This window comes from Pteropus vampyrus, unplaced genomic scaffold (assembly GCF_000151845.1).
Source record: "Pteropus vampyrus isolate Shadow unplaced genomic scaffold, Pvam_2.0 Scaffold9, whole genome shotgun sequence".
Classification (NCBI taxonomy): domain Eukaryota; kingdom Metazoa; phylum Chordata; class Mammalia; order Chiroptera; family Pteropodidae; genus Pteropus; species Pteropus vampyrus.
The window spans coordinates 16,844,328-16,864,415 of record NW_011888790.1 but is presented as its reverse complement, the minus strand read 5'-3'; the positions used below and the strand labels follow the sequence as shown (position 1 = coordinate 16,864,415).

Here is a 20,088-nt window from a genome sequence, read left to right as displayed (position 1 = left end):
AATGTCTGTCTTCCTAGAATGTCCATTCTAGTGACAGAGTCAGACAAGAAACAAATTTGTAAAATAATTTCAGGTAGCTGTGCATAAAATAAAGTGTGGTAAAGAGAAAGTGTAGCATTTTACATATAGTCAAGTAGAAGTTAACCTATTTTTAATAACAATATTCAACTATTTTGGTATAATAAGATTAGACCAATGTGATTAAATATAAAAGACTTGTATTTAAAAACAATATAGATACCTCTGTGAAGAGCAGACTTAAGATATTTTTTAAATCTTAAATAATTATCTAAATTATTTTTTTTTACCTACTCACAGAAGAATAAATTTAGGATGTGACCTACTTAATACTACTTCAGTATTTAAAATTTTGACTTTTATTTTTCTCTGTGTTACATTGAATTTAAAATCATCTTTTTCCTTTTGAGGAAGCTGTGCTAGAGTCTTATAACTGAATCCAGATCAATGTCTTTAAGAACTCAAATATTTGTTGAATTAACAAATAAAAATGGAAATGAGTCTGAAAATATAATTAGTACATAATTTAAAAAATACTCCAGAATAAAGATTAGTTTATATTTTAGAGAATGTATGTAGAAAGGAAAACTTAACTTAACTTTCTCTTAATGTACAGTGTTTTTTAGTATCTAATATATGTCAGGAACTGATAGATATGCAAAGATGAATAGGCCACAGTTTTGTCCTCATGGACAAAATTTAATAGGTGGGACAGATACTTAGAATGGAGTAAGTGCAGAGAGGCATGTAAAAAGTTTGTGATAGCATAAGGCAGTCAACTGAAAATAACATGGATTTGGGGAAAGTTTTCATGGATAAGGTAACTTTTGTGCTAGAGTTTGTGTTTGTAGAGGAGTTCACCAGAAAGTTCAGAGAAAGAACACTGGATGCATGGAAAACAGCATGTACAAAGCCCAGAGATTGCTGAGTACCCCTTTGTGACTTTTACATAGAATTTGTGGAGCTCTTGGGAAATGAAACTTAAAATATAAATTGACTGCAGATTATTAAAGAATCTGTGAACACTGGTAAGATAATTGGCTGATAACAGTGTTGAATATTTGAGGGTTTTTGGCAGTTTGTTGACACCATTAGATCTTTAATTTAGAAAGATTGTTCTGGTAGCGTGAATGATGAATTTCAGGGATGAAGGGGAAAGCTGGCAGGGAGAATCTGGAGTCGAGGTTACCAGGAAATTTATAAGAGTAAAAAATGACATGTCATTCAGGATGGAAACAAAGGGACAGATGTGAGATTTCTGTGGTAGAATCAATAGGATTGGTTGATCAGTTGGTTATGGGACATGGGGAAGAGGGATATATTAATGATGTGATTAGCTTGGACAAATAAAAGTACGGGAAGAGTCACTTCTTCCATTAGTCTCCAATTTGAAATATATTAAAAAACATACTGAATGTATGTCATATTTTTTGGAAAAATGATAATCAACCTATTCAAACTATTTTAGAGTGTAGCTTTCATTTTTACTTTAAAAATGAGTGGAATTAATGGAAATATAAGTCATAAGTCAGAAAATTTGAGTTCTCATTAGAAAAAACAGAACTCACTTTGCAAAAGTGAATTCTTGCTTCTGGCTAGTCTCAAGATTTGTAAAGAAAAATCATAAAAGAAATATCTTTAATTCAAGTGAGATCAAGGCTACTTAAGTAGGCATGTAGTAGTCTGGCAAATTTAAAGAATGCTGAAAGTAGGCAAGAAGAATTTTAAAAAGTACTCCAGCTAAAGTCATTCCGATTTTAAAAAACGTGGATGAATGGAAGTAATCAAGGAATTAAACCAATTTGAAATGATTAAAAAATTATGCTTTATTATAATTAATTAAATAAAATATAATTTTAATTAAAATAATTGATTTTTGAGTATGTTGAGATTCTTATTTTACTTTTTTCCCTCAGGATGTTTCACATGCATTTAAATAGGATTATAAAGTGGATAGAACTATAGAAGTGCAAATTATGATGTTGACATGTGCTGTTTGTCTATAATATTATTGGATTCAGTATCTCTTACCTGCCCTAAGCCATCCTCTGCTCTGGCAGATTTTCCTCCAATCTACCCACTTCCCCTCCATTCTTTCCCTTCACAGACATATATACCTACTATGTGCAAGCAACTATGTTAGGTGTTTGAGATATGGTAGTAAACAGGAGATAAAAGGTCTTTGCCCTCATAGAACTTATATTCCAATAGAAGAGACTGGAAATTAACAAGGAAACATGTAAAAAACAAAACATAATTTTGGCAGTGCTGAGTGCTGTCAAAAAAAACAAGACAAGATAATATCATGGAGGATTCATGGGGCATAGGGAAGGCCAGATGGGAGTATTAGATGGAAAAAGCATATTTTATTTTGGTGTGGGAAGATTTCCTGGAGAAGATGAAGATGAGACATAAATAACAAAGAGAAGAGAGTTATACACAAATGAGGGAGATGAATGCAGACTAAGGACACAGCCCTGCTTTGGCCCTGACAATAAGAGTTTGCAGGGCTAAAGCTCAGGTGGCAGAGGAGTGGTGGGATAGGCAGGTAGGGCTCTAGTGTAAGGCTTTGCATGTCAGAGGGAGGAACTGGCATTTTATTCCAACCATTCAAAATCCCTGGACTGTGTTAATTAGGGAATGAGCTAACCCAAGGCATTACTGGGAGGCCTGGAAACGAGTTAGGAGAATTATACAAGTAGTACAGGACTACTTCCAGACCTTTGACTTCAGCCACTGGATGGATAGTAGGAGGGCCACGTACTGAGATGGATAGGTACAGCTCTGGGGGAAATTCAGAAGTTCCTTTTTGGACCTGAAGAGTTTGAGATCTGCTGACTCCCACATGGAGATGTCAAGGAGGCAGTAAATGTCTGGTTAGGACCATTCTTTTTCTGTAGTAAGTATTTGCTCAACTTTAATGATGAAATTGCTGAAGCAGAAAGTCAAACCTTTACATGGTTACTTGTTGAAGTTCTATTGGAGACTTACCAGGGAATCCTCTCTACTTTATAAGCTTTATGGAAACATAATGGAACTTTGGTTACTAGGAAAAAATAATTCTTTTTATGTCTAAAATAATAAAAGTAGGAATTTGCTTGGGATTTAGTGCCCATTCATTTCTTTTAAATTTTGCTTGTTTTATGAACTATAAGGAATCAACATTATTTGAGTTATACCATACCCATGAACCCACACCCTTACCAGATTAAATAAGGATGGTATTCTTTTTTTGGTATATCTCAAATATCGTCTCAAATATGACTTAACGAAGTCATATTAAATCAAGAATCATAAGCCATTCTAATAAGATGGCTTCACAATTAATACAATTAATAGTGTTATTAGTAATATACTATAAACAGTAAATGAAGTATAGAACAGAAGACATAATCTTAACTATAAAAAAGAATATAGTTGTTAGTGTGTCTCATCTATTTTTATTTTTCTTTCTTTACAGATTATGTATTTTAGTTCTCTGTTTCCATATATGGTACTTATATGTTTCCTAATTAGAGCATTCCTTCTAGATGGTTCAATTGATGGCATCCACCACATGTTTACCCCTAAGGTATGTACTGTGTTTTTATAAGGCTTATGATCATGAAAGCATTATGTTTGTTGTTTAAATGTTCCCGCAGTTTGATTTAAGGGATAATTGTTCTAAAATATGTATGCTAGACTTTTAAATTATAGCTGCTATGTTATCTAGCCTAGATAAATCAGAGTTTTTATATATCTATAATTATATCTATCTATCTCCAATTTTAAATATCCCATTTTAGATCTAGTTAAATATCCCATTTTGGGATAAGGCTATCACTATTTAAACTTTAAAAATTTCTCTTTTATGTTAACTTTCAATTTTTACACTTGTAAATTTTAGAACTTTTCAGTCTTTACTCATCTTCCTCCTTTATTTGAATGGTTCTTAACCTTTTGTATCAGGGACACCTTTGAAAAAAATGATAATAGGATCGTCTTACCAGAAAAAAAATGAACATATTAATTTGTTTAATGTCTCAGGAGGTTAACAGATCACCTAAAATCCATGGACTCAGGTTAAAAACCCTACTGTTGTCTAAATTCCATATCAGAGGAAATCAGTGTTTTCTCAGTTTTGCTTTGAGATTTCATACCTTCAAGAATATTTACATAGTGAGTTTGGGAAGTTCTGTAACTTTTATAAATATGTATACATTTCAGGAAAGTTCTCATTAGGCTTCATTAATAGCTCAGAACTAGTGCTCTGTCATTCAACTTAGAGCTGTACTTAACACTGGGCACAATGAACCTGATTAATCCTTGTAGACTTGTTATACTGATTTGACAGGAAACAAAAACAATTTTTTAGGTGTATATGTATTTGGTTATTTACTGAATGAAGTTATACCTCACTGTTAGTTTACTACCACTGTCATAGGCAGACACAGAGTTATAAAGATATAATTTTAAAATTAGTTCAGAAATTGGAAATTACCTGAAGAATGATCATGCTGTAAAATGTGAGCAGAAGATATTAGAATTTTGTCACTCCTGGCAGCTGCCTTGATACTGTGTAAAAGAGGCTGTGTTCTTTGAGCTGGTTCCAACTTAGTATTCATTCTCTAATAGCAAAAATGACGACATTGGTATCTGGTTGTCTTGAATAGTTTGAAAGTGCTGTTTAACATTTAGCACTGTTGAATCTCCTCAGTGAATAACTATTAAGATTCATAAATTTCAGTTATATTAACATTTAAATTAGTTTCAAATGGGCCATAGGTAATAATCAAAATTATTTATATTTTTAATATTGAAAAAATAGTTTTCTGAGTTTAAAACAACTAGCTCTATGGTGTAGGTTTCTGGCATATCACCTTTTCTCTAAGTTGGCAATTGTTTGAGACATAGTTCTAAATATTTGATTTGAGGAGATATTTTAGAATTTAAACCCTTTGACATGACATTTTTATATGGCCTCTATATTAGCATTTTAAACCAGGACTAGGGATCGCTATTAAAATATAGTTAATTTTTGAGCTCACTTTTCATTGACTGTTGATAAGATTCTATATTAGGTCACTGTAAGATGTGATAGTTAATATAATACCAATAAGAAGTTATTAATTACTTCTAATTTACATTGTTTATATAAAGGAGAAAGTGCCTAAACAGACTAAATATTTCCAAAACCGTGAATAGAGATTAGTTCCTGAATTGGAGGTACAGCGATCTGAATGTCTTTAGTTAGTAAATAGGTGCTTTCTGCCATCTAGTGGGTGAAGTAGAGATAGACAGTTGATTGAGTATTTTAGTAGATCAGCATTAATCATAGAACAGTAAGGTTCAATGGTGATATGACATGCATTATCTTAGTTAATTGTACATAAATTATAAGTATAATAACTATTATGTTTCATAAAATATTGTGTACATTTCAATAATAATAACTTACTTGAACAATAAATCTTAATATATGAGAGACTATGAATTTTATAATCTACCTGTATTCATATTTCAGCTTCACTCCAGAACTATGTAACCTTAGGCGGGTTCCTTAACCTTTCTAAGGTTTAGATAATAGTAGCAACAATTTCATGGATTGTTGTGAAGACTAAATGTGATAATCCACATGAAGTGCTTATCAATGTGCCTGCCACCATAATCCATATACTAGCAATTTTTGAGCACTTGTTATCCCATCTTTCAGTTGAGGAAGCTGAAACTCAGAGAGGACTAGGTTGCACTATTTTTAGATTATTGCTTAACAGAATCAAGATCTGAAACTGACTGTGGAACTCATGTTCTTACCTATGTTTGACATGGCTCCCAGTAAAGGCGATTTCAACACAATGGTAAGGAAAAAGATACAATACCAATGTAAACACTGCTGTTACTGAAATCAAACTTAACTGTTTATTGTGTTCTGTGTCAGATATGGCTAATATGAATTGTTCCATTTAAAGGTTTGATAATTTTCTAAGATGTAAAGCAGTACGACTTGAAATATACGTTCAGCACAGATTGAGAACTTTGGAAATTTGCGTCTGAAAGGGTTTTAGAGATGATATCGTTGTATTTCTCCCATTTTCAAAGGAAAGGCTTTCAGGAAAGCCTTTTTGAATGAAAGAATAATATATAAATGAATAATACAACTGTGAATATGCAAAGCACAAATTGTTCAACTCTTTCAAGCTTCAATGAAAAGTTTATTTCTACTTAAGAACAGATTATCTCCCCAATTTAAACAAAAATATCATTATGCTGTGTATTAAATAGTACAAGTAATTCCATGTAGATTATTCTGAAATATTATTTTGCAGCTGATTTCTATTATGTTTACTTTTAAACAGCTTGAAATAATGCTGGAGCCCAAGATCTGGAGAGAAGCTGCTACTCAGGTGTTCTTTGCCTTAAGTCTGGGATTCGGTGGTGTCATTGCCTTTTCAAGCTTCAACAAGAGAGACAACAACTGCCACTTTGATGCTGTCCTGGTGTGCTTCGTCAATTTTTTTACCTCTATCCTGGCAACATTGGTGGTGTTTGCAGTTCTGGGCTTCAAAGCAAATGTCATAAATGAGAAATGCATTGCAGAGTATGGATATTAATTTCCTTTTGCTTTTAATGGCATAATTATATTAAAAATACCCCTAAAACCCATAAGTATTCATTAATGTGTTGTTCTATTTTTCAGAAATTCGAAAATGATCGTAACGTTTTTGAAAATGGGCAACATTAGTCAGGATATTATTCCCCATCACATCAACTTTTCAGCTGTTACTGCAGAAGATTATCATTTAGTTTATGACATCATTCAAAAAGTGAAAGAAGAAGAGTTTCCTGCTCTTCATCTCAATTCCTGTCAAATTGAAGATGAGCTAAATAAAGTTAGTAAGCTATGTTTAAGCAATAAATAATTATCATTCAGTTAAAATATATTTTCTCTAGATGTTTTTAAAGAAAAAAGCAAGCTTAAAAATGCCTGTGAAAGGTTGTGCTGGTTCGAAATTCACATTCTTTATTTCAGAGAACATATGTTCTTAAATCATAAAGGTTTGCTTTACTTAAAAAAGCAATTTCATTGATTAAGACACAGTAATTTAAAATATGAATGTAAATTAAGTGATTTCTGTCATAGAAAATGAAATTAGTCCTGGTATAATATTTAATACAAAATTTGAATTATGCCTGTTATTTTTATATTGCAAGATTGTTTTGACACATGAATAATATTTGGACATTTTAACAATTGTGCTCAACAAGTCATGATTAATTTCTTCTTCTTAGGTACTATCATGTATTTTAATAACAAAATAAGTGAACATTAATAAATATTCTTGTATTGGTTGTCACCTTCTTGCTGTATTGCCAAAAAGGAAAATACAATGGAGCAATTGGCCATTAATCATTTTCTTTAAGATAGTTAACTGTGCTGAGACTAAATATAAATCATCACGTACAAGAAATTATGGATGAAACCATTGTTACTATAAATATCTTGAATTCTTAATTACTAACTTCTTTGTAAAAGTTTTTTTTTTGTTGTTTTTTTACTTTTGGTCTCTCTATTGTCATTGTGAAATAATACAATCATCTTGAAGCTGGTTTAAGGGTATATTTTCTTAGGAGACAATGAGATATTAGCATGTTTATTTCTCGTCACTCCCAGGCATTAACTCAGAATTTTCCCCTTTCTTTATAACTGATACACACACACACACACACACACACACACACACACACACACACACACACACTGATAAATATATATATATGTGTATATATACATACACACATATATATACACATACACATATATACACACACACATACATATATATATACACACATCGCAATCACTTAATATTTCTCTGTATTAATGTTGCTATTTTGTATATTTTATAGGCTGTTCAAGGAACTGGCTTAGCTTTTATTGCCTTTACAGAAGCAATGACACATTTCCCTGCATCTCCCTTCTGGTCGGTGATGTTCTTCCTCATGCTAGTGAATCTAGGGCTGGGCAGCATGTTTGGAAACACTGAAGGGATCATCACGCCTATTGTGGACACTTTCAAAGTGAGGAAAGAAATTTTTACTGGTGAGTTTTTATGTATTTAACTTTTTGTTGAACTGATATAGGCCATTTTACTCTTGCTGAGAGATCAGAAATGGAAAAGGAAAGTGTTATATTTGGGGTTTTATTAATGTCTATTAATATGTATTGCTATTATTTGTTACATTATGTTTTATATTTATATAGTACTCACAGGGCAGATGTAATATAGATCATATTAATTATTAATGATTATTATATTGCTCTTAATTATTAATATCATTATTATGAATTACTGGCAATAGAATAAAGTCATAGAATGTTCATGTATAATTTTGTATACAAGTCAAATAATTATAACAAGATAGTTCAGATTCATTTCTCCTTTTCAAAAGGTGCATTGCTGAAATTGATAAAGCTAAATTTACTTCTCATATAAAATAGCAATTGTAGCCTACTAGCAGTTAATATCTTTAGGTAGGAAAGATAATAAAACAATTTATCTGTATTTATGGTTGTTAATAAGTCCAATATGCTAGCATTTGTTAAAGTGTCAATTTTATACTGTATCAATCTTGCATTTGAGGTACATAAAGGATATAAATTATAACAGAGGTACAGAGAGATATAGGAGAACCTCTTCTCCAAAAATAATAATACTGATAATTAAAAATAAGTTGCATAGATAAGACTTGTACCATGTAATAGACTGATAGAGAGCATAATACATATATGAAACTATCAGTAAAAGAGATGGAAGTTGAATTGAAAAGGGGAAGGATCTTCTCAGAGATCGGAGGATGGATTTGGTAAGCATATATAAATAGAGATAAAGAGAGCAGTAAGGAAGCCTGACAGACCAGAGTACAGGAACAGTGTTGGTAAGAGAGGCAAAAATGAATAGGACAAAAAAAATCTAGGTGACTTCGAATGCTGGGCAGTGGTGAACGAGGTCACCAAGGCTCTGTTTTTAGCTCTGAAAAATTTAGTACTAATTTACATGTAAATAACTCTCAAATATATACCTTTATCACTTACTGCTCTACTAAGTGTGAGTGCTTGTGTAAAATAATTTCAGCAGTTTGTTAAATATTTATACTAAATATCCTCAACTCAGCTAAACGTAAATGAGAAACTTCTTTATCTTCTCCCAAAAGGCAGTCTTTACTTCTGGAGTTTCTATTTCATTTATGGCTATCAATATCCTGCCTGACATACAGGCAAATAACAGTCATCTTTGCTGCTTTCTTCATCTTTGCCCTATATCCAAACCCTCCTGAGATAAGAGGGCTTGCAAAAATTAAGGGAAAAGCAACAGCGTAGATGGGAAAAACACAGGGGTAGTGTTTGCTGGCTCCTACCAGAAGATCTATTTAGTCAGAGCAAAGGAGAATGTACTCTCTTCCCCCATTACCTGTTTTTTGGGATCAAACCTATATTTCAAGTTATATTTTATCCACACGAAATGTCCCCCCATTACCTTTGTAAGATGTGCTTTTGTCTTCTTTGATAGTACATCATCTTTTCCTCTCCCATCTCCAGTGAAACTCTTACTGTTTGTACCACCTAGAATATACTCTCTTCATATTTACGTGATTTTATAGTGTAATTAGAAGGCAAAAGTGACTATGGTTCATATTCAGCTCTGCTACTGCCATCCTGAGACTTTAAGTACAATATATTGTGACATTTATATGTGATAGACTTCAAGTACATGTTACTTTTTCATTTCTGCATTATATGTTTATATGTAATATTTGTTTATGTATGATGTAACTCATATCACTAAATAAGAGATGGAGGTAATGACTTAATTTAACTCATACATATTAAGATTGTTAGGGGAACCCCATATCTGAACCCAGGGATATCTGTTTTCTCCCTCCCTGAACTTCTGTTACCTGTTCTTCTTTCACTTTTACTCACTTCTGCTAAAAGGTGGTTGAGAAATAAAACACAGTCATCTTTTATTTTTAAGGGTCTCTATAAATGTACATGAGAGAATAAAAAGTCTAGTAAAACTATAGAAATATTATATGGATTCCAGAAATCTAAGTTTTCACATAAAATGGTCAGAAGTTTCTGTATCTTCCATGGACCTTACTGCAGAAACTCCATTTAAATGGTTGTTCTTAGTTACTTGGATAGTCAGATTGCTCAACGCTGTCATAATGTATTCCCAACTAATCTGTTCAGGCAATATCAAGATACAAATTTGGGTTGGTGCTATGACAAGTTCTGATCTAAGATTTTTTTTTTTAGTTATGCTTTAAAAATAACCATATTTCAGTCAAACATAAAAATATATATGTATCATGATATATGCTGTATTAGTCTCATTATTAATTCAAAACTTAATATAGCTTCCAAAATTATAAAACACTATTAAAATTAGAAACCTATGAACATGTGCTGCCTGTGAAGGTTGCTTTGGTATTAATAAGAGAAGGGCATAAAGATTTATACTCTTTAAGTATTCTCAGTTTTGTCTCATTTATTATTTGTGCTAAGTTTTTATAGACTTGAGGAGATGAGTCAAGTTACCATCTTAAAATGAATTTATATTAAATCTGGGGCTAAATCAGATAATTAACTCCTGATATGTCATATTCCACAGTATCAGGGAAGGATATTGCCTATTTAAATCCTTGACAAGTTATAAAAGTGAAAAAAAATGTCGAATATAATAATTCATAATGAAGTTTAGAAGACTTGATTCTGAATAAAGGCTTGATTTTTTATTTATTTCTTTTGTACAGTTATCTATTGTCTTGTAGCATTTTGTATTGGCCTGATATTTGTGCAACGCTCTGGAAATTACTTTGTTACAATGTTTGATGATTATTCTGCTTCATTGCCTCTACTAATTGTAGTCATTTTGGAGAATATTGCTGTATCCTTTGTCTATGGCATAGATAAGTAAGTATATTTACTTTTATGTATTCATTTTTTGACTCTATTTTGGAAACAGGGTTACCAATATCTATGTCATTTAGAAGAAGAAGGAAATGACTAGAGGGAAAAATACCACAAAATCAAATCTTTTGCAAGTTTTTTCTTTACTCAACAATTTTAATAAAGTGTATTCCCCTATTAGGTGACTAGATAGAATTGCATACCTGGTAATATATTCTAGGATTCTGGAGCTTTGATTTAATTCTGGTTACGAAATTATGACTTCTAAGAGCTAGTGAGTATTGGCTATGTTCCAAGAACCCTGTTAAGTTGTTTTGTTGTTAACTACATTTCACAGATGAGAAAACTCAGGTTTATTTAGACATCAAGTGACTCACTCATCACACCTGGACAGAGGCAGACCTGGGATTCATAGCCATTTGTGCTTAACTCTAAAGCCTCTGCTCCTAATTACTTTGCTAACCTGTTTTATGGCAGGAATTTTATTTTATTATGCTACTTAATGACTTATTTAGTGGGCCAATTTTGGGAAATGATATATCCTGCTCTGAAATATATATGGCATTTGCTATACATAAATTTTATTTTTATATGAAATCATTACTTGAATTCACTAGGAGCCTAAACCCCTGAATTACATACCTATTGGATGGGAAAAGTATATATACTTGGCATGAAATGAAGCATTAGCGTAATCTCAAGAAAAAAGTCTCTGGAGGCCATGTCCAATATTTTTTAAAGTTATTATCTCTGGTTAGCATATATGGACTGAAGCAATAAAATCAACAAGCTCATTAGAAGTCTGTTTAAAGTAGGAATGAGTGCATTGAGAGAAGAACAGAGTCCTCTTAAACAACACAGAGAACGTTACTGGTATTGAATGAGCTTTGCGACAAAGCTTAGAGAATGTTTTTATTGTCAAAAGCTCCAGATAGGGAAGGGTAGGGAATCTTACACATTATAGTCATGTACTAGATAGTAATAGTAGTAATAGCTGTCAGACATACATTAATTCTTAACCTTTATAAAAATACTCAGAGGTAACTAATAACACTCATATCAATAGAAAATTGGCCCTACTTGTACGGGAAGATCCGGCATGCTAGTTGCAGAGCTAGGCCTTTAACTTAGACCTTAATTTCAAAACTAGTTATGTCTACATTCTACCAAGCTACCCCCAACTTTCTAACCTCACCGTGTTGGAATTTGATATTGTTATTGGACTGATCTGTGGACCATTAATATTATAATTTAGATTTCCATAGACAGTTTATCATTTACAATAAGCATAGTAGAAAGCATCTCTTTTTAGTAGTGTTCTTAAATAATAGTTATAAGAACAGGAAGAATAATACTAATAATAACTACATTATTAAATTCCTACTATATGTAAAGTAGTGTGCTCTACATACATTGTCTATGAGCCTAACAATAAGCCTCCAAAATAGCTATTATCTTTTTTGAAAATGCCAAAAACAAAGCTCAGAGAGACTAAGATATATATTAAAAATGACAGAGCTGTGATTTAAAACTGAGTTTCTTGGTTTCCAAAGCTCTTATTTTGGCTTAGCAGGATTGGAATTCTCATGCCTAAAATGCTCTCATTTAATTACACTTATATTCTTTCTTTTTTGTTTGTTTGTTTGTTTTGTTTTGTTTTGTTTTATATATATTTGTGTAGCAAACTTATATTCTTTCTGTTTGTTTTCAATAGTTTCATGAACTCAGTTCTTCTCTGTGTTTTCCGCCACTTTTACCTGCATTCCCAGAGACAGGGTTGAGAGAAGGCAATCGAAGCCTAAACTTTTGAGACAGAAAATTCAGATGCAGAAGAGATATATTGAAGTATAGCAAGTTAGAGATTAGGGAGAAATGTGAATGAGAGAAAATGAGGAGGATTCTGTGAAGCTGAAAGTAATGGCAGCATAGTTTTTGTATCTCCTCAAATCTCTTTTTAAAAAAAAAGAAGAAAGAGAAAAAGAATAACTAGAATAGCAAAGCCAAATACCCATTAACATTGACAAGAAAGTATTCCTGTGAACTCTCAAATATGAGAAGATAGGGACAAACCATTAACAGCCACAAGATCTGTGTGGTATTATATTTGTGCAGGAGATGGCAGATGATGTGCAGCTGGGCATCTGACAGCTCCCTAACCATCCCCAGATTCTCCCTGAAAAGTGTGGCAGGCTAATCTGAAGACAGTGACCTAAACTGAGAGAAATTTTATAGGATCCTTGATGTCATTTGAAGGAATGCAGAGAGATCAAACTGCAATAAAATCATCAGTTCGAGAGCAGTTTGGTCTCTAAAAAACTGTTGAAGAAATCAAAATCACAGTTCTCTTGCAAGATAAAGCTCTTCACTGAAGAGAAAGTGATGGGAGCAAAACCTGAATTGAGCAAGAGAGAGACAATAGGAGCAACAGAAAAGGAAGTTCAAATAAATATGAGGAGGAGAGCAGAGGAGGTAGAATTGAGAAAGTATAAGGCCAATTTTAGATTACTTTGCAGAAATAGGAAGTGCCCATCCCTCTCTCTTAAAATGCAGGAAAATTTATTTCATTTAAATGTGGTAAAATTTTAAGAAATTATTTTTTTAAAGAGGAAATGAGCAGAATAAAATGCCTGCAAGCAACAAAAGCACACAAGCAAAATAAATGGAAAACCAAGAATATTTCAAAATGAGTTTAAATAGAGTTTCAAAAATGATAGAAGCCACAAAAAGACAGCATATATGAGCTATTTAAAAATCAAGAAATGTGATAATTAAAGAAAGGAAGATTTTAAGACAGAGGTGGTAGAACTTAGGAAATCATTTTGAGTAAAAGAAAAATACTTCAGAAATGAAGATCAGATGAAAAGGAACACAAAAACAATAAGCACAATGACTATTTCCACAAGAATTAGGATCTAGAAGGGAGGAATGCTTTTAAAACCAAGAAGAAATAATGAAGGATTTAAGAAAAGGACTAGAAATAGGAATTAAGCAAAGATGGTTCAACCTACATATGATGAGGGTCTCAATGCAGTGGCCAGAACAAGTACTAAAATTTATAATTCAAGAAACTTGCTGGAAATACATGACAACTTGAATGTTGAAAGGGCACATGGTATACTTAGAAAAGTAAACATAATGGCCAATGCTAGGACATAGTATGGATACTACCTCAAGACAAAAACAGTACAAATAAAACAAGCAAAATTATTTATTTTTATCAGAAAAATTATCATAGAAAAACCTGATAGTTCACAAACTTTTTTGGAACAATATTACGTAGTTAGATATATTTATGATTCTTAAGGGGGAAAAAAGCCACTGATTTTAAATCTAGCCAAACTGACATTCAAGTATAGTGACCTTAGGCAAACAATTACAAACATGCAAGAAATTAAGGAGTATAGTCATTTACGATCTCTCTTTGAAGACTTTACTAGAGAACTAGCTTTAGACAACCAAAATATCTACAGAAATATCAGTACAGGGACTGGTGGGTGGACAGTAAATATTTACCTCTAGGTAAGTATTAAGGGAGATAGACTACTTACTGTGTAATGACCATATGCTCTGACAGTGTTAACATCATACACCTAAAAAGAGTGAATTTTATTTCATGTAAATAATACCTCAATAACCTGACTTAAAAAAAGTCTAATCAATACTAGGCTTAAGTACTAATTTACAGGAAATAGGAGGAGCAGATGCACTTATGATGCAACACTGTGGGGATGCAATCAGCAAAAACCAGACTCTGGGAAACTACAGTGTAGGGTACACAGCCAATTCAGCAAAATATTGGAAGAAACAAAAAGAGTTGTAGTAGGAACCTAGTGATGAAAAAATGGGCTTGGGAACACACTAATCAGTAGCAACGTATTGACCTTTCAGTTCAAACAAACAGGCTATAAAAAGAAATGAGAGTTCAGATAATATAAACAGAGATTGGATATCGGATGATATTAATTAATTATTGCTAAGTAAAGAGACAAGGATTTTTAATGTGTTGCAAATACTGTGTTCATAGAGTAGAAAGTCATCTGTAAGATGAGACTTTTCAGTAATTGGCTTAAGGGGGCTTTCATTAAATGAAAATTACAGTATGTAATTAACTGCTTCCATTTTACTTTATATATGTTCTTAATTTATAAGTCATCTTCTGATATGACTTTTTGATTCAGTATAAAATATCACGAGGTATGTCTAGACCTCTATCAAACGATTGCTATAATGCACATTTTTAAGGTATTGCATAAGCTTGTGGAATAATTACTTTCTTTTTGTTTAGGTTTATGGAAGACCTGAGAGATATGCTGGGCTTTGCTCCCAACAGATATTACTACTATATGTGGAAATATATGTCTCCTCTAATGCTATTATCACTGCTAATATCTAGTGTTGTGAATATGGGATTAAGTCCTCCTGGCTATAATGCATGGATTGAAGATAAGGTAAAATACAAATTAAAAATTTAGATAAACTATACATAAAATGCCATTTGAGAAATTTTTGTATTTTGCTTTCTTCACAGCATATTCTGCTATTTAATGAATGGTGGTGCATTTTTGCAGGGATCTTGAGATTTATGTTCTATTTGGTCACAAACACATGATTTTTTTATACATTGTAGATTTTTTTTAATACATGAGAAACACTAATTTGGTTCTCAGTAAGGTAGCTTTATCCAATAATTATTGGGCCTCTACTGGAAAACATGTTGCTCAAACCACTAGAAATATTTTTCCTATATAAACTTATTAAATTGTATTCCAGATTCTCTATAACAATGAAAATATGTGTTAGTCATGTAGACATAATTTAAGTAACTGTTGAAGTAAAGTTTTGTTATAACTGGTTTGTATTAGAAATGATTGTTTCAATTCTGCTCTCAAGCTGCATTACCCACATAATAATGCAATCATAAGATATATATTAACCACTAGAAAATTAGAGTGCTTACTTTTCAGAGATACCTCTGATCTTTATCCTATGGTCAGTAATTCTATATAATAAAAACTAAATTCATAAATGGGGCATAAACAAATTTGTTACCACTTGCCCAAACCCTTCGGCCCAGAGATGCCTCAAAATTTCGATTTAGTATTGTAGAAAGTTAGTAGAGCATGTGTAACAGGTATCTATTGGTTAATAACAAACTACTCCAAAATGTAATGTTGGAAGACAATGCTGATTTATGATTTCTTGGGTTCTGTGGGTGAACTGGGCAATTATTCTCTTGCTCTTGCCTGAGCTAACACATGAGGTTGATTGAACTTGGAGAGCTGATGTCTCTCTATGATTTCTCATTCCTGGCTTCTTCCAAGCAATATGGACTCAGGGCAACATTCTATAAAACAGAAGAAATTGCAAGACCTTTAAGGCCTACCTTTGAAAATTGCTTAATGTCACTTCCACAGCATCCTATTGGACAAAGCAAGTCACAAGACTAGTCCAGATTCTTTGCTTACAAACTTGAGACAGATACAATATTTGCAGGGAGAAATAGGTTATTAATAACTTTTTTTTTTTGGCTTTAACAGGCATCTGAGGAATTTTTGAGCTATCCAACATGGGGAATGGCTGTCTGTTTCTCTCTTGTGGTCCTAGCAATACTCCCCATCCCAGTTGTCTTCATCATTCGACGCTGCAACCTTATAGACGATAGCTCTGGTAATTTAGCCTCTGTGACATATAAAAGAGGAAGGGTCCTGAAGGAGCCTGTAAACTTAGAGGGAGATGATGCAAGCCTCATTCATGGAAAGATATCAAGCGAGATGTCATCTCCAAATTTTGGTAAAAATATTTATCGGAAACAGAGTGGATCACCAAGTCTGGATACTGCTCCCAACGGACGATATGGAATAGGGTATTTGATGGCAGATATGCCAGATATGCCAGATATGCCAGAATCTGACTTGTAGCTGGGGAAAAAATCAGTGGGCTTTATTTGGTTCATTTTTATCAATGAACATTAGCTCAATAAAGAGAAAGAGAAGCAATAAGCTTCACTTATCAGAGGGCGATCTCAGGTTATCCATGGCTGTGATCTTTAACCCTAACAGTATATGTAAATTAAGCTAGAGTATTCCTTTGGATTCTTTGGTTTACATTTGCACAGAAAGAGTTTCAGACAAAGCCTACAATGACTGAGGTTCATGTTCGTCAGAATTTCTGAAAACCCTTTCGGTGTTTTCTCAAGTATTTCTATCTCCAAAAAATCAGGTGTTACCTCAGTTTCTAATAATTTCTGGATGTAATGGTATTGGCAATTCAAAATGGTGTACTTCAAAATGTGTAAGTTTGCATTCAGGGTGACTCCCAATATTAAAATGTTCAGTTGTATAAACTGGTGCCTCTCAGCACATTTCCATGATTATATTGTGTAGATAGACTGTACTTATTTTGGTAGTACTGATATCTTCTTAGGCAATTAGTTGAAGAAGACTGCAAAATATTTTCTTATGTAAAAGCTGTATAGAGCAATAGTATCAAAGAATAAAAAGACATTAATGTTGAGATGAAAAGTTAGATTCAGAGGTGACTGGGGATCATGTGTGTAATGGCTGATGCTTTGTGTAAAATACATGTGTGAAAACAATCTAGGAATGAGTCACTCAGCACTCTCAAGAATTATGCAGGTTCTGCATTTTTCTATGCCGTGTGCCTAAAAATCTACTTGATATTTATTGTGGATTCAAGATTACTCATAGTATATTTATATAATATACTTACAATGTATATAGGTGTATATTAGTACTCTAACTATTGATATGAAAACTCGAAACAAGGTGGTATTTTACTTCATACCTTTCTGTTTTGCTTCTGTTTTATGCAAATATAAATCCTTTTTTAAGTGATCATTAAAATTGTATCGTATAACATTTTAAACTACAAATAAAGTATAAAAATTATATTTGCTTTCCACATTGATTTTTCTTGTATCACCTGAACTGTAGTATCTTGCATTTCAGTCAGCACTTAGGCATTTCATAATAATTAAACATCACATTCCAAGTGGAATTAATAGATTAATTAACCGAGTTACCACCACTTTAGAGACAAAGGCAACATAGAGTATTATGGTTAAATGTTGTTTAATGTAGTCTCATGATTCTTGAAATAATCTCCCAGGAAACCATGTGTACAGTTGACAGTTTGCTGGGTCAGTATTGTCTCTGAAGTATAAAAATTATGATTTTTATGAAACAGGTGTATATACAAAATTGGATGAAGCAGTAGAACTCTTCTGAGTGCCATCTCATTAAAAGACTTTCATTTATAACTGTCCTATCACTATATAAGTTACATTTTTTAAATGTATAGTTTTAAAAATAATGATAAATAAAAGCAACAAAATAGGAGAGGTAGAAGGTACACAATATCTATTGATTTATTTTGGCCAAATATTCTTGGTCTGCTGTAGAACTATATTAACAGACTGCGTCACAGCATTTAAAATATAATTCCACAAGTGACTAAAACTTTTAGTTTTCTATTTTTACATATTTACCAATATATTTTGTATCACTTTAAAAACTTTTATAGATTTTTGTTTTATAGATTTTAATTTTCCTGCTTTTCAGTCTTAATTTCTATTAGATTTTTAAATATTTTAAAAAATATTTTCTAGATGATTGATACATATAAATTATATAAAACTCAAAAACTATAACAATTCAGTGTAAAGTAAATTTTCCTTCCCAAATTTTTTCAAGCCACTATTTCCCACACTTGAAGACAACCACCATTACCAGTTTCTTCTGTATCCTTCCAGAGATGCTCTACGTATATTCATTACATAAATGACAGCATTTAATATTCTTTCTTCTGAATCTTATTGCAATGAATAATTTATTTTGGACAGTGTTTTATATGAAGTCACATACATCTGTTTCATTATTTCAGACGCTGACATAATAGAAACTTTGTTTATCTTTGTGTTGAAGCAATATTTTCTATAAGCTACCCCAATATTAAAAAGTTTATAGCAAATAGTATACCTGCCAGCCTTTAGCTTATCATGATAATACATTCCCATATGGTATCATTTTTCTTTGCTGTCTCTCTTTCCACAAGGGCTCAATCTACAGTTTGGATATCTGCTTTCCACTAGACAGTAGGTGCCCACCTTTCTATTCACAGAGTGAATAGAAGATAATATGGAAAATAGAAGATGATATTTGAAAAGAAAGAGAACATAAATTGCTTCTAATGCCCTCACTTGGCAGATGAGGAAACTGGGTTATAAATAAAGTATCTCCTTTCTTCTTCTTTCATTTAGTTCTTTAGCTACTTATTCATTACTTTCTTTCAGCATGTATTCACCAAGAATCTACCTTATTTTTAGTAGTAAGCCAGTGCACCATTGTAAGTAGAGTAAAAACTATTCATCTTTCCTGCATTTTCTCTCCTTTCTCAGGGAGACACCTTATCTGCCCTTTCCCAGACAGTGTAGTATTTAATCAATCAATGGGTATGAAGCATCTTTCTCTGTATTCTAAAATTTGAGTCTACTTGTTTTTGTATTATTTTCCACTAATTCTGTAAACTCTGGTCTAAACTTGCACCTAGATGTAACATAGCCAAATATTATGTATCTTCAAGTGGAAGGGAGGCTGGGGAGTGTTACAGGAGGGCTGATAGCTCAGAATGAAATTAAAGGAGAAGGGAAAAGTAAATTCACTATTAGGTGTTAGAGTCATAATATGAGGGAGTCTAATATCTTAGTGCAGTGAAGTCTTACGATGCAATTTTATGAAAGTATATTTACATTATCATGGATCTGTGTTTATGAGTATTTCTTTAGGCAGAAGGTACTTTTTTCATCGAATCTTCAAATGGGTATGTAATCTCAGAAAATTTAAGATCAAGACATAGTGCTTCTTAACTATAATTATGCTTTCAAGTCACCTGTGCCCTTTTTAAAAGACGTTTTCAGCCTACTGAATCTGAATTCTTTTGGGGCTGGATGCAGGACATGATTTTTTTTTTTTTTTTAATCTTACTCTAATGTACATTTTTAGTTAGGTATGATAGATATGAAGAAGATGAAAAGTACAAGTAAAATATGAATTCTAATTGTCTTCAATTAAAGAGAATAGAAGTGAAGGTGCTATAACTGT

The 20,088-nt window shown here is 32.3% G+C and overlaps 1 protein-coding gene across 1 annotated transcript in view; it reads left to right on the top strand.

The window, feature by feature from the left end:
• Positions 1 to 18,506, top strand: part of SLC6A15 (solute carrier family 6 member 15) — a 46,777-nt gene extending 28,271 nt beyond the window's left edge. The window contains exons 7-13 of the mRNA XM_011374949.1: positions 3,479 to 3,589; positions 6,354 to 6,595; positions 6,695 to 6,887; positions 7,906 to 8,098; positions 10,813 to 10,972; positions 15,255 to 15,417; positions 16,507 to 18,506. Of these exons, the coding sequence (XP_011373251.1) occupies positions 3,479 to 3,589; positions 6,354 to 6,595; positions 6,695 to 6,887; positions 7,906 to 8,098; positions 10,813 to 10,972; positions 15,255 to 15,417; positions 16,507 to 16,887 (1,443 nt within the window). The 3' untranslated portion in view covers positions 16,888 to 18,506. The remainder of the gene's footprint in view (positions 1 to 3,478; positions 3,590 to 6,353; positions 6,596 to 6,694; positions 6,888 to 7,905; positions 8,099 to 10,812; positions 10,973 to 15,254; positions 15,418 to 16,506) is intronic.
• The last annotated feature ends 1,582 nt before the right edge of the window (positions 18,507 to 20,088 follow it).